The sequence below is a fragment of the Nematolebias whitei genome, chromosome 14, assembly GCF_014905685.2.
Source record: "Nematolebias whitei isolate Nwh7 chromosome 14, NemWhi1, whole genome shotgun sequence".
Lineage (NCBI taxonomy): Eukaryota > Metazoa > Chordata > Actinopteri > Cyprinodontiformes > Rivulidae > Nematolebias > Nematolebias whitei.
In genome coordinates, this window is record NC_056511.1 from 13,938,488 (window position 1) to 13,951,236 (window position 12,749).

Consider the following 12,749-nt stretch of genomic DNA (forward strand, 5'->3'; position numbering starts at 1 on the left):
CTGGTTCTGGGGTAAAACCAGTTTGACGTTTAACATTTTGAATGAACTTTTATTTAAGCAGTTGTTTCTCTTTTTCACCAAAGGGGGCAGCAAAGGATTTGTTGTGGACTATGACGTCTTCGAGTGACGCAAGCTAAATTTGGCACTAAGTTAGCAAAAATAAGCAAAAATGTTTGTAATAATTTCAAAATAAAAGCATTTTATTCTCATTGGAGGAACAGTGACCATATTAAAGACAAATAATTATCAAGTAAAAAGTATAATAGGTACTCCTTTTTTAAATACTGTAGTTAAAAACTAAAAGTATTGTTACTATGTGATCTAGTGGGCCTCAACGTAGGTTAGAGCGTGTCAACGCTAACAGGAAGTAGTTGTATGATTTGCAAATGACAGAGAAATTGACTATTTTTTTCAATCGCTGTCACGGAAAGAAACAGTTTTCCATTGTAGTCCGGAGTGAGATTTAGTTTATAGCGTTATATAATTTTGTGTAAATCGGGTGTAGTGGTGGTGTGTATTATTCTCACTTTGATTCCCTAACCTTTTGAAGCGGGATGGCGGAAACGAACGCCAGATATCAGCAGGTATGAAAAAACAAACAAACAAAAAAAAACCCTTATCGTCCTCATTAGCTGTCTGCTGTGTTAGCTTATAGACAGTCGTGTGTAATGTATCATTTTCTTGAACACGAACGTGATAAGTATTTTAGGAAAGCTATAAAAGTCGATTTCGTCTTGATTCTTTTCGAGAAAGAAGCTAACTGGCTAATGCACTTGCTAACTAAATCCCACATTTTTTGACGAAAGTTACATTTTTAGGCTACTTTAAACCATGAAGTTGATGGCCTCTCTGGTCGTATTATTTGTGGGCGGTGAAACAATGAAGTTTGTAAGCGTATGCTAATTTAAAGACGTGAAGAGTTGAATCTAATCTCGACCGTGTGTGTTAGGTTGTTTGGATTTCACAGATGAGTTTCAGCAGTGTTCACTAGTCCTCCCAACAAGAGATTATCATCTGAAATCCTCCAGTTGACCCGATTAGCAGTGTGTTACCAGGACAGACAGTCCTGTCTGCTAATGTGGCAGACAATGTTAATAATTCATGTATGGACACATTGGAGTTATTTGGCAAAATTTGTAGTTTTATTTATTTACTTTTTTACCTATAGTTAAACACTTCCTCACAAGTTACAGATTATATTTCTTAGTGCAGTTTCCTAAAACAAGACTTGTGTTAATGGGAAGTTTATTTTTCCCCTTCCAAGATGAAGACAAGTTTCCTGAACATGTGCTTCAGTAACAAACCCATTCAGTTTCACTTTTTGCCATCTGTAGTCATTCCAGTAAATTCCATTTATTTATGCAGTTCATAGGGCATGAGCCACACACAATACATGTATCTGCAGAGTATTCTGGAGAGACACTGACATCCAGACGACACACAGCACCCAATCCAAAAATCATCAACGTCACGACAAAGATGGAGAGTTTAACCGCACAATGTTGCTTCAGAGCAGTTGCATGACGCGATGGACGAGTTACCAAACCATTTCATTCTTCCATGGCTGTGTCGTAAATAGTAAATGGATTGTACTTATATAGCGCAGTTCTATTTTATCAAGATACTCAAAGTGCTTTACACTATAATTTGTGCCCTCGTTTACCCATTCATACACCACTCTACTAGATCTATACAAAGACTAATCAGTGCTTTATCACATTCATACACCGATGGGACACACATCGGAGGCAATGAGGGGTTCAGTGTCTTGCCCAGGGACACTTCAACCCTCAACTCTCACATTGGAGTATGACTACTCTAACCAGTCAGCCATATCCCCCACAGCCGTGGTGCGTCAAAATTGTTCTGTGCAAGACATTTAACTTTGTTTTGGCCTCTTGTTTTAAACCGTGATACTAATGCAAGGTTTCTGTTCAGCCTTGAAAAGACTGGAACAATGTGGAATGTGTATTTAGTGTTTTCCAGGTGTGGAAAAAGAAATAAGGAGTATGGAAGATATTGAATTTCAACTAAGAGTGAATGTTGCATAGACTGACTGACTGATTGATCTGCGGTTTTTGAACCCTCATTTTGAAGGTTTCAAACTATTGACCTGAGTTGTCCATATTTATAGTTTACACAAAACAGCTTGCTAAAATGCTCATTGGGAATTATTGTTGTCACAACAGACTCACCTGCATTACTCAATGGGGGAGACTCAATGGGATTAACCTGTCTAAATAAAGGTTGAATGAATTTAGGGTTTTGCAGGTGTGGTCAGATTCTCGTCTTTTTTTAAATTCCTACACAAACTTCCTGATCGACTGTTACTGTTTCACCAGGTTCACCAAAAAATAAGCAGAATAGATGGACAGCCAAGGTTGAGTGGTTCCAGAAATGCCAGGTTGAGATGATCTGGACATGTGGTGAAGAGAGATAGGAGATGCAGTATGTTGGAGCTGCCAGGCAGGAGGAGAAGATGAAGATCTCAGAAGATTCAAGGATGTAGTGAAGGAAGACATGAAGATGGTTGGTGTGACAGTAGAGGAGGCAGGAGATGGAATAATATGGAGGCAGATGATCCAACCGCTGACAGGAGCAGCTGAAAGACAAAGGAAAACGGTTTTACCAAGTTCTAAATAAGATTTTTTAAGAAAAGATACACAAGGTCAAGGTTCTTTATTGTCATTTTCACCACATGTGGTACATGAGGTGGAACGAAATTGTGTACACAGAGTCCCAGTTACATCCAACAAAAGTATAAATTGTAAAAGAAAACCGGTCATAAAATCTAAGATATGAACTAAGAATACACTAAACACTAATAGTGCAAAAACAATACGCCAAACAGCAGCACGAACATGAGTCAGTGTGAGCAGATGAGCATGAATGAACACAGCAGCATGAAATAAATCAGCAGCATGAGATCAGCAGCACATAACAATCGAGTGACATTGCAGTGATTTTTTTTTCACAGTGATTATCCTGATTAGGGATTCATGAGTAACAACTTCAGTGTAGAAGCTGTTCCTCAGTCTAGTGGTTCTACACTTAATGCTCTTCAACCTCCTGCCTGAGGGGAGCGGGGCAAAAACTGTGTGTGCTGGGTGAGTGGGGTCCTTCATGATGCAGGTGGTCCTCTTCCTGCATCTGGAGGTGTAGATGTCTGTGATGGTGGGCAGCCTCCATGCCACACGTTGATGCTGGAGCACGCACAGGATACTCTCCACTGCACACCTATAGAAGGAGGTGAGGACTGAGCTTCCCAGACCAGATCTTCTCAGCCGCCTGAGGAAGTAGAGTCTCTGATGAGCTTTCTTGATCAGGCTGGTGGTGTTGTTGCTCCAGCTGAGGTTATCATTCAGTTGCACTCGAGGGCTTCCTTTCATTTCATTTCATTTCTCAAATGAGTTGAAAAGGATGTTCTGTGGATGCATTCTCATCTACCTGCCAGCTGTGCTCGAGTGCCTGACCACTGAGATCCTGGAACTAGCAGGAAACACGGCTCATGACAGTGGAAGGACAGGATCGTCCCTCGGCACCTACAGTTGTTTGTCCGCAGCAACGAGGAGCTCGGCAAAATGCTGGGAGGAGTGGCCATCGCTCTGGGAGGAGTTCTGCCCAACATTCGGGCGGTCCTACAGTCCAGGGGAACCGAGAGGCCAGCCGAGTCTGGGTGGACGGATCGGACGGCATCTGCAGCCAGTTTCTTAGGATCCACTGTGGGATGGACCTTTACAAGAGATCCTTCCTGCCTACAGCCATCAGTATCTATAACATCTCTTAATGAAATGAGGATAACGAGTTACATCAACAAATACTTTCCGTTTGGGATTAATAAAGTATTTTTGAATTGAATTGAATTTCCATAGAGTTAACTTCAAGGTCTTTTGTGAAAACAATGTCCTGCAACATTATCATTTATTTTTGATTTTAAAATGTAGTTTAGCTGAAAACGTAGGAATAAATTTCACTTGTTTCTTTTAAATAATGGAGAAAAAAAATGTGATTTTTGTCTTTAGGTCTGTTGGTTGACTTTTATTTCTATTTTAATGAAAGAGACGCTAAAAGAAAGAAATGAGAAACAAGCAAATGACTCTAAATTTCAAAAGCTTTTATATACTGCATTTGCTTAAAAGCTTTTTTTTTAAATTTCGGTACAGTTTTTATTTATACTTATTTAAGGAAACACAAACTAGACAGCAAGTTCTATTGATATTTTCCCTCTGGATAAGCTGCTGACGTGTTCCTTCAAAAAGAAAACCAGTGCATGCAGTTTTGTTTTGCAGCTTTAATCATGAGTTATTATATCTCCCACCTGCAGTTGCCCAATGAGGAGGACCCAGAAGAGAGTCCACAGGTGGCAGCCGATGCTCCACCTCCGTACAGCAGCGTCACAGCAGACAGTTCTGGTAAGACCACAACATATCCAGGTGTTTCTGTTGAGGAATATCTGCACAGTAATGCCTGCTGAAACACGGTGCTGTAAAATGATTTAAACCAGTGGGAAAGCAGCATCCATTGACATCTCATCAGTACTATTGTGTTCATAACTAGCTGATAATTTGCTCTTTATTTAGCTGTTTATGCTGATTCACTACTGTTACAAGAGATTTAATTATTTAGAGATTATTGTGAATAGTGGCTTGGAAAATCTTTATAGTTCTGTGCCCTTTGTTTACTGGTACACACCTAAACTGTATATGAACAAGCTTTCTTTGTATGCAAATGTTTTTTTTGTTTTTTGTTCAGCCTTCTTTGATTACAAGGAAGACGGTGTTTTCCCCAAGCCTCCATCATACAACGTAGCAACTACGCTACCTTCCTATGATGAAGCAGAACGAACCAAAGCCGAGACTTCAGCTTCTCTGGTAACAGGAAGAGTGAGTGTCTCTCTTTTTGTCTTCATCATCATCATCGTCTCACACAAACAGACGTTGTGACTTATTCTGAAACACATCCGGAGTTCTTCGCAAGGCAGGAAGTGTTCAATGTCTTGCGTTGTAATTCTTTTTTTTCTCTTCATGCAACTGATTGCATCTGTGGTTTGAACAAAACAGCTTCAGAAGAAACAGAATATTTATTAAAACTCAAGGGAACAGAGTGACTAAAAGTAACCAACAGGACGTCTGGATTGTTTGTGGAAAAATCAGACAAATGGACTTGAAACTAAATTTTTCAAAATGGTTTTATTAGTCTAAAGGTGCTGCTACAGTTTCCAACAGCTGCAAAAATGTCCTTATAGAGCCTTTGTTGTATATTTTTTTAAAACTTTTAAATCAAAATGAAAATGATGAACTTAAAAAAATAGATAGTAGGTAAGGAAATATTAAAATAGCTTGAAGAAGAAAAGCATAATAGAAACAACAATTGATTAACAATAAATGACAAATGTTAAAAAAGAGATAAGAGCGACATGAATCTTTGTCATTCTGTTTGTAAAGTAACAGTGTGTATTAAAAACTTGAACGCTGTAGCTTTTTGTGCGACGCACTACTTCTGTATCGGAACAGGACGACACGTGTTGTACCTCATGTGATCACTGTAACTGCTTCTCACTTCTCGTGCAGTCTTTGTGTAAACAGGAAATCCCTCTGAGCTCTGTGAACAAGGAGCATTCATTTGACAGAAACCAACACAAGCAGTTCAATGATTTATTACAATATATAATACATGGTTATGTCTAAAACATCTAATATCACGGCAAAAACTGTTAAGTATAAAACTGTGACACATTTAATCTATCTAGCCTGTATGGTTGTAGTTTATAGCCATACTGTTAGCTCTCATTGTGAAATGTGCTATAAAACTATGATGCTTTTTTTGAGTTGATGCAAACTCAAAAGTAAAGGTTGTATCTTGCTGGGTTGCAACTGTTGGAGACTAGTTTGCATAATCACAACACAATACGTAACATTTTTAGGTTACATTAAACCATGAAGTTGATTGTCTGTCTGGTCGTATTATTTGTGGGTGGTTAAATGTTGAAACGCTGACGTTTGTAAGCATGTGCTAATTTAAAGACGTGAAGCGGTGACTCTAATCCCGACTGCGTATATTACATTGTTTGGATTCAACAGTGTTCACTAGTCCTCCAACGGGGAAATTAACATCTGAAATCCACCACGGTAAAGTTAGTTTTACGTTGGATATTGGAGCTCCGTGGATTCAGCGGCGTGTTGCTCTTGTTCGATCCGAAGCAGGCGGTCTGGTGTCGGTCAGCTGCGCTCAGTCTGCCCTTCCTCCGAGGCGTAATGGTTCGCTTAGTCAACAAATTACCGAACCAAACACTCCTGACAACATTTTTATATCTTTTAAGTCATGTGACCCACTGAAACAAAACTAATGTCAACTCACTCTACTAAAGAGGACAGATGAGACACAGGCAATTTGAACAGATTTTAATGTATTTTCTATTTTTAACTTTTTTTTTTTTTTGTTTAAAATTGATTGTTTTTGCTCAATACCTTTCATGTCATGTGACCCACTGACACAAAACTGTTAACTACTGTACTAGCCCTGACACACCGACGTTCTGTACGTCCCAACAATCTGGGTTGCGACTGTTGGAGGCTAGTGGATGACCCATTGGTGCTTCAATATTTTAGAGAAAATAGGCACATTTTTCTGTTGCAGTCTCACTAAGTTCTTACAATCGGTGAGCTTCACAGCCGTGTTTTGTTCATTCTGCTTTTTTAAAAAAAAAAAACACGACTGATTTTCATGCGCACTTCTTCCAAAACTATATTCTTGTCTGTGCCCTCAACTGTTTCAAAACAGACTGAACTTGACCGCAGCCCCAACAGCAGATTTAATCTATTGGAGTGCACTTTTCAAATGAAGACAGCAGATTTGGACCAATAATTATACACATTATCATGTGATTTTTAGACCTGAACATGCTGTCAGAGGAGAGTTCTCGTGGAGGCACAGCTCTGTAAAACTCGTGAGAGGAAACTTTTCACACACATAGTTTTTGAACATGCTCAAAGTTCACATGATAAGACCGCAAACCTCTGCAGAACCATGTAAGCAAACGGGGAGCCATCGCAAACATGTGGAAACATTTTGGAAGGCCTGCTAATGCCGTTTGCCAACCAGTCGCAGCTCAGTGAGATCCTGGCTTTAATTCATGAGGTAGCTTTGTTCGTTTTTGATGCAGGGATTATTAAAGTTTGTTCCTACTCTACTCAGCACATCAAATAGAAATGCGTAATAAAGCATAGTGGATATAACTAAGACACACTTTAACTCCTGTTGCATTGTTTAAACAACATTGCGGAATATCTTCAAATTAAATACGCCAAAAGTTTTGCTCTTGTAGGAAGACTCTCGTTAATTCTGTACATTATAGCCTAGTTTGTTGTTTTACTCTTGTTTGATTGGTCATGTTGTGTTTCTGTGCCACACATTGCTTTGCGCTCAGCAGCCTCAGCACAGGGAACACCTGGAGACTTTTGATGATATTATTCGCAGTTCACTCGAGGTAACTTGGAAAAGCGTGTGACGAGAGAAAGTTTATTTTAGTCCCAGTTTTGTGTGTGAAGACACAAATGTATCTGCACTGTGTATGTACCGTATTTTTCGCCCTATAAGTAGCGTTTTTTTTTTGTTGCATAATTTGCATGCTGATATAGAAACCTGCGACATATTTATGGATTTTTTTCCCCCATATTTATAAACCAATTTTTGGCTGAGATATGACTGTTTTCATTCTTTCAGATTGAAAATATTGAACATTACAATTTTCAGCCACTAGGTGGCAGCAGAGTAGTAAGGCATGCCATTGTGTCATGTAATAAATAAAAGTGGCTATTAATGACAAATTCAAAGCAGTTCAAGACAAAACCAACTGGACTTTATTTATTATACTTTATTGTTTTTGTCTTGAACTTTTTTGAATTTACCATGTCCCAGCTATTAATGACACAATCAGCCTGCCATAGTGGCCACCTTCATTCATCTAGCTGCTTAGAGCAACCGTCAAATCAGCTTAATTTCGCTTCACCGCCCCAGCGAAATTCAGCCAATTTGACCATTAAAGTGCATTTATTAATTAAAAGTTCAACTGAGACACATCTTTGCTATAATTTCGAGCAAACAAATAATTGTTTTATTTGCTTATCTTGTTAAATTTCGAAGAAACACTCAGCGTTCCTCCTTCCTTTTTTCCTCCCTGTCTGCACGCTTCCGGGAGCACAGAGGCAGCGAATACTTTTGAAATACAGCTGATTTGACCGTTGAAATCCTTTTATTAAGCAAACGTTACACTGAGACACACCTTTACTATAAAGTCGAGCAAACAAATAATTATTTTTAGGTGTTTATCTTGTTAAATTCGTGTTAAAGTCCTCCTGTGCACGCTCCCGCGGCTGCCATTTGGCAGCGAATCAATTTTTGGCACAACACCGGCCCACATTTCTGGGTGCTGCCCACATTTCCAGGTTGTTGGCGGTGACGCATTAACAAACGTGACCCGTCAGCAGCGTTGACGTATAATAGATGCAACTTATACAGCGAAGTGTCTTATTTATGGATTTTTTTCACTTTATTAGACATATTAGGACTGATGCGACTTATAGGGCGGTGCGACGTGTATGGCGGAAAATACAGTATGCAGTATTCCACCCTTCTTGTATGTTTGTTTGTAGTGTTAGTTAATCGTTAGTTCCTCGGGTTTTGCTGATGTCCTGCACTGACTCTGATAATCGGACTTGCAGGTGTAGTAATAATGATTGTGATTAAATAGCGCTGCTGTGTTGTGACGTTTCCATATGTCTGTCAGTAGTTTGTTTAACTCACTCTTTTTGTTGTTGTTATTTGCAGCAAAGCCTGGTTTCCTCCAGCAGGTGCCTCTTCAGGTTTAATCTCATCGTCCCAGTATGACTTGGCACGAATTAAACACCAAACTGGGCGATCTGTAGATTGGAATTATGCTTTGTATTAGCAAAGCAAATCTGTGGGAAGCTCTGCTTTGGTCTGATGATAAATTATTCCAGGGATTAAACGTTTTGCTTTCTTGTTGTCTGTTGCTTCGCAGGATGAGGACTTTGTGACCAGAGATGATTTTGAAGATGCAGACCAGCTGAGGATTGGGAATGACGGCATCTTCATGCTCACGTTCTTCAGTTGGTCACTCGTTTACTCCTTTGTTTTTTTGCTTTCACAGTAATTGTGTTTTTTATCGTTTATCTTCCTAATATCAGTCCTAATCCTCGTTCTCCGTGGCCTCAATCTCTCCCTCTCCAGTGGCATTCTTGTTCAACTGGATCGGCTTCTTCTTGTCTTTCTGTCTGACCACCTCGGCAGCTGGACGCTACGGGGCAGTTTCAGGCTTTGGACTGTCCCTCATCAAATGGATCCTCATTGTCAGGGTACAAAATGCAAACAGCAGAGTCTCACAGCTCCGATTCAAACCCGTTCAGTGGAGTTTCATGTGTGCACAAATACTCCACTCATATTTTGATGCTTTCTCTGTAGTGGTCAGCTTGTTGGATCACAACTATTCCCTGAACAATTTGCTGTTTATTTGGTTTTAAGATCATTTGAGTGGATCCATCTCGGGTCATGTTTATTCTAACCAGTCGTTTCTGTCGCTGTGTTGGGTTTTTAGTTCTCTACGTACTTCCCGGGTTACTTTGATGGACAGTACTGGCTGTGGTGGGTGTTCCTGGTGTTGGGTAAGTAGCAAATCTCTGCTTTTGCCTAAACTAAACTGTTTTCTTGGTCCCGATTTTAAATGATTTTCAGCTCCATCGAAAGTTCAGTCACAGAAATGTTGAGGTGTCAAATGTATAAAATTAAGGTTTAGTTGATTGGAAATGTTACGGTTTGATCCTGCAGGAAATTGTTGTGCCAGAGTTTCAGTACAAAGGAACATACACAAGAATCACAAGATATAAAGACAACAGAATATAAAAAAATGCCAACAATTAAGTTCTAAACAGGTGCAGACAGAAATATTGAATAGTTTATTGTAATACAGATTTAATTAATTAATTTTATTTTATGTATTATTTATTTATAAAACAAGACGACGTCTTTTTTTCTTGTATTTAGAACATTTTAGATGATTTCGCTACACATAGGAATCATCCACTACCACCTTAACCAACATGGAAAAGTACCAGTAGAGCTAAATTCCAGTTTGGTCCTCACAAACTCATAAACTCTTTGTTTAGTTCAGTGACATTACGAACTGTTGGGGACCAACTACATTTAAATAAAAGTCTCTTATCAAAACCTTTCAACTCAGTCTAAATTAATGTAGACTTACTAACCAATCTCAGTTACGGTGTGCAGCAAGGATCAGTGTCAGTACACCTGCAAATATTAATTCAGTTTAATCTTGAAACTGCCCCAATAATAAAATAAAACACTTTGTGCAAGAATTTAGGAGTCCAACTAAGTTACTTGCAAGAGCAAGCAAAAATCTTAAATAATTTGTAGAAATTATCGCAAATATTTATTTATTTGCTGCAGCCCATAAACCTCTAGTGATGCACAGTAACCAGCGAGAGGTTGATCTTTTTTTTTTTACCAAGAGCTTTAAAATGTGAAATATTTAGGCCAACTGGAATGAGGACTTGGCTTTTTTTATGTTGCAGCACATTCGTGAACCTATCAAGTACCTTAAATGTTTGTGAAACAGTGAAAACTCTTCAGATTTAATGTTTTCTCTTCAACTAAATCACAAAGTCAAACTAATAAATCTTTGAGAACACATCACGTGTATGATACATGGTCTTACAATCCTTGGCTTTGTAATTTATAACTGAATTAAAAATAAGAAGGAAGTGTTTTTTTTTTTTTTTTTCAGAATTTATTTATAAGGAGGCTTAATGTGACAGACTTAAATAACCTCTGTACTAAATTATTCCCAACTTCTCTAAAATTGCAATTATTTGGCAGAGTATCTAAAAGTTTAAATACCGTATTTTTCAGGCTATAAGGCGCAATATCAATGAATGGGTCTGTTTTCATACGTAAGGCACATTAAGCGAAACAAAACAGTCAAATAAGTGAAACTTTATTCAGCTTCTTCACAATAACCACATCAAATGGGTTTGAAGTCCGTAAGCACAACCAGAATTAATACATAATGTGCACCTGATTATAAGGCTCACTGTCGATTTTGAGAAAATTAAAGGATTTTAAGTGCGTCTTATAGTCCGAAAAGCACGGTATCCTAAAAGTGAAAGTTAAATCAGGCAGACACAACTGTTTTAGTTTTGCGAGTACAGCTTCTTCTAACGTTGTTTTGTTACGTTTGTTGGGAAACACTCTCCTTTCTTAGTGATATTCAGTGAGAATAAAAAAATATGCAGTTGTTGGCTTCCTTAGCTTTACAACTTTTTACTTATAGTCTTAAAAATGATTCTTCTACTGAATCTGACTGTAATGGGAACGGGTTTTAACTGGAATATAATTGGCTAGAATTGGACAGTGTAAAATTGCGTTGGATGCTACGTAAAGGAGATAATTTCTGCATATAAACTAAACCTTGTGAACATCAAATATTTCAAATATATATGATAGTTAGCCTTTTATTCTTATTGTTTCTCTCTCTCCCTCTTGTTAAGGCTTTTTGCTCTTTGTCCGAGGATTCATCAATTATGCCCGAATTCGCAATATGGCCGACTCCTTATCTACTTTACCCCGTACTCGAGTGCTCTTCATCTTCTGAGCTCACGGACCACCAGTGTTTTTCATTCTTTATTTTGTGATTGTATGACATGTTTTCAATTTAAAAGGGAAACGAGGATCTTATTTTTACCCTCATGTTGACACAGTATTTGGACAATATGACACCTGTCGCCCCCTTTTAGTGTAAAATCAGTGAATGCTGAGAAATCCGTGCAACTCTTGGGTTGTTAGTGGTGAAATGTCAAGTGCTTGAAGTGTAATGTTCAAATGAATGCCTTACTGTTTTATTGTTTGTAGGTAGCAGCAGCATGGACTGGTTTTTCTTTCAGCCACCAGGGGGCAGTCTTGTCTGTGCGTTTTTCTCAAATAGGCTGTCTTGTACAGATTGGTTGCCAGCCCAGAGCTCTTTGGGTGATTCAGGGGTTATGGATTGATTCAACACAGTGTGAGATTATGTATTTCAGTTTAATGTGCTTTTAACTTCTCTGGCCAATGTGTTGCTTGTGAAATAAAAAACAATTCAGGTAAAACTACAGTGTTAAAAGGGAAAAGTAGGTTTTGTGTTGATGGGCTGAAAGGACTATTTGGAAGAAAATAATCATCAATTTTTGTTCACGTATTCATAATATGCCCATACACTTGATGCTAGTAAATATTTTCCCCCCAGTTACACACATATATATTAGCAAAGTACTAGCAACTGTTTTTAAAATGGTCAAGAGTAGATCGTGAGGAAGACCGAGGGCCAAGTTGATAGTCTGGGTTTAGATGAGCATCCAGACATTTCAAGTTCAATAAAAAATTTCAACACCCAAAATGAGTCCCTGGCCTCCTGTTTTCCATTTCTGATCAGTGTCAACCAAACATTTACTTGTTTTTTTTTTTTTTTTTTTAAAGGGAAAAAGTTTTGTGATAAATGAGAATTACTTTCATTCGAAACTAGTTAGTTTTTTGTCGTAGCTGAAATAAATCTAGTTCAAATTCAACATGTTCTGATTTATATACTTCTAATTGCTGAAAGATGGTGTGAGACTATCAATATTTCATATATATATATATATATATATATATATATATATATATATATATATATATATATATAT

General features: G+C 38.2%; 1 protein-coding gene across 2 annotated transcripts; it reads left to right on the plus strand.

The window, feature by feature from the left end:
• Positions 1-329: 329 nt before the first annotated feature.
• On the plus strand, positions 330-12,463 carry LOC119420492 (NEDD4 family-interacting protein 1-like). Of its 2 annotated transcripts, XM_037687894.1 has the most exons (8): positions 330-584; positions 4,325-4,412; positions 4,753-4,883; positions 7,430-7,486; positions 9,041-9,128; positions 9,250-9,374; positions 9,614-9,680; positions 11,583-12,463. In XM_037687894.1, the coding sequence occupies exons 1-8, from the start codon at positions 555-557 to the stop codon at positions 11,684-11,686; spliced, it is 690 nt and encodes a 229-aa protein (XP_037543822.1). In that variant the 5' UTR covers positions 330-554; the 3' UTR covers positions 11,687-12,463. The 2 variants fall into 2 exon arrangements, with proteins under 2 accessions (XP_037543822.1, XP_037543823.1); XM_037687895.1 differs by lacking the exon at positions 7,430-7,486.
• The last annotated feature ends 286 nt before the right edge of the window (positions 12,464-12,749 follow it).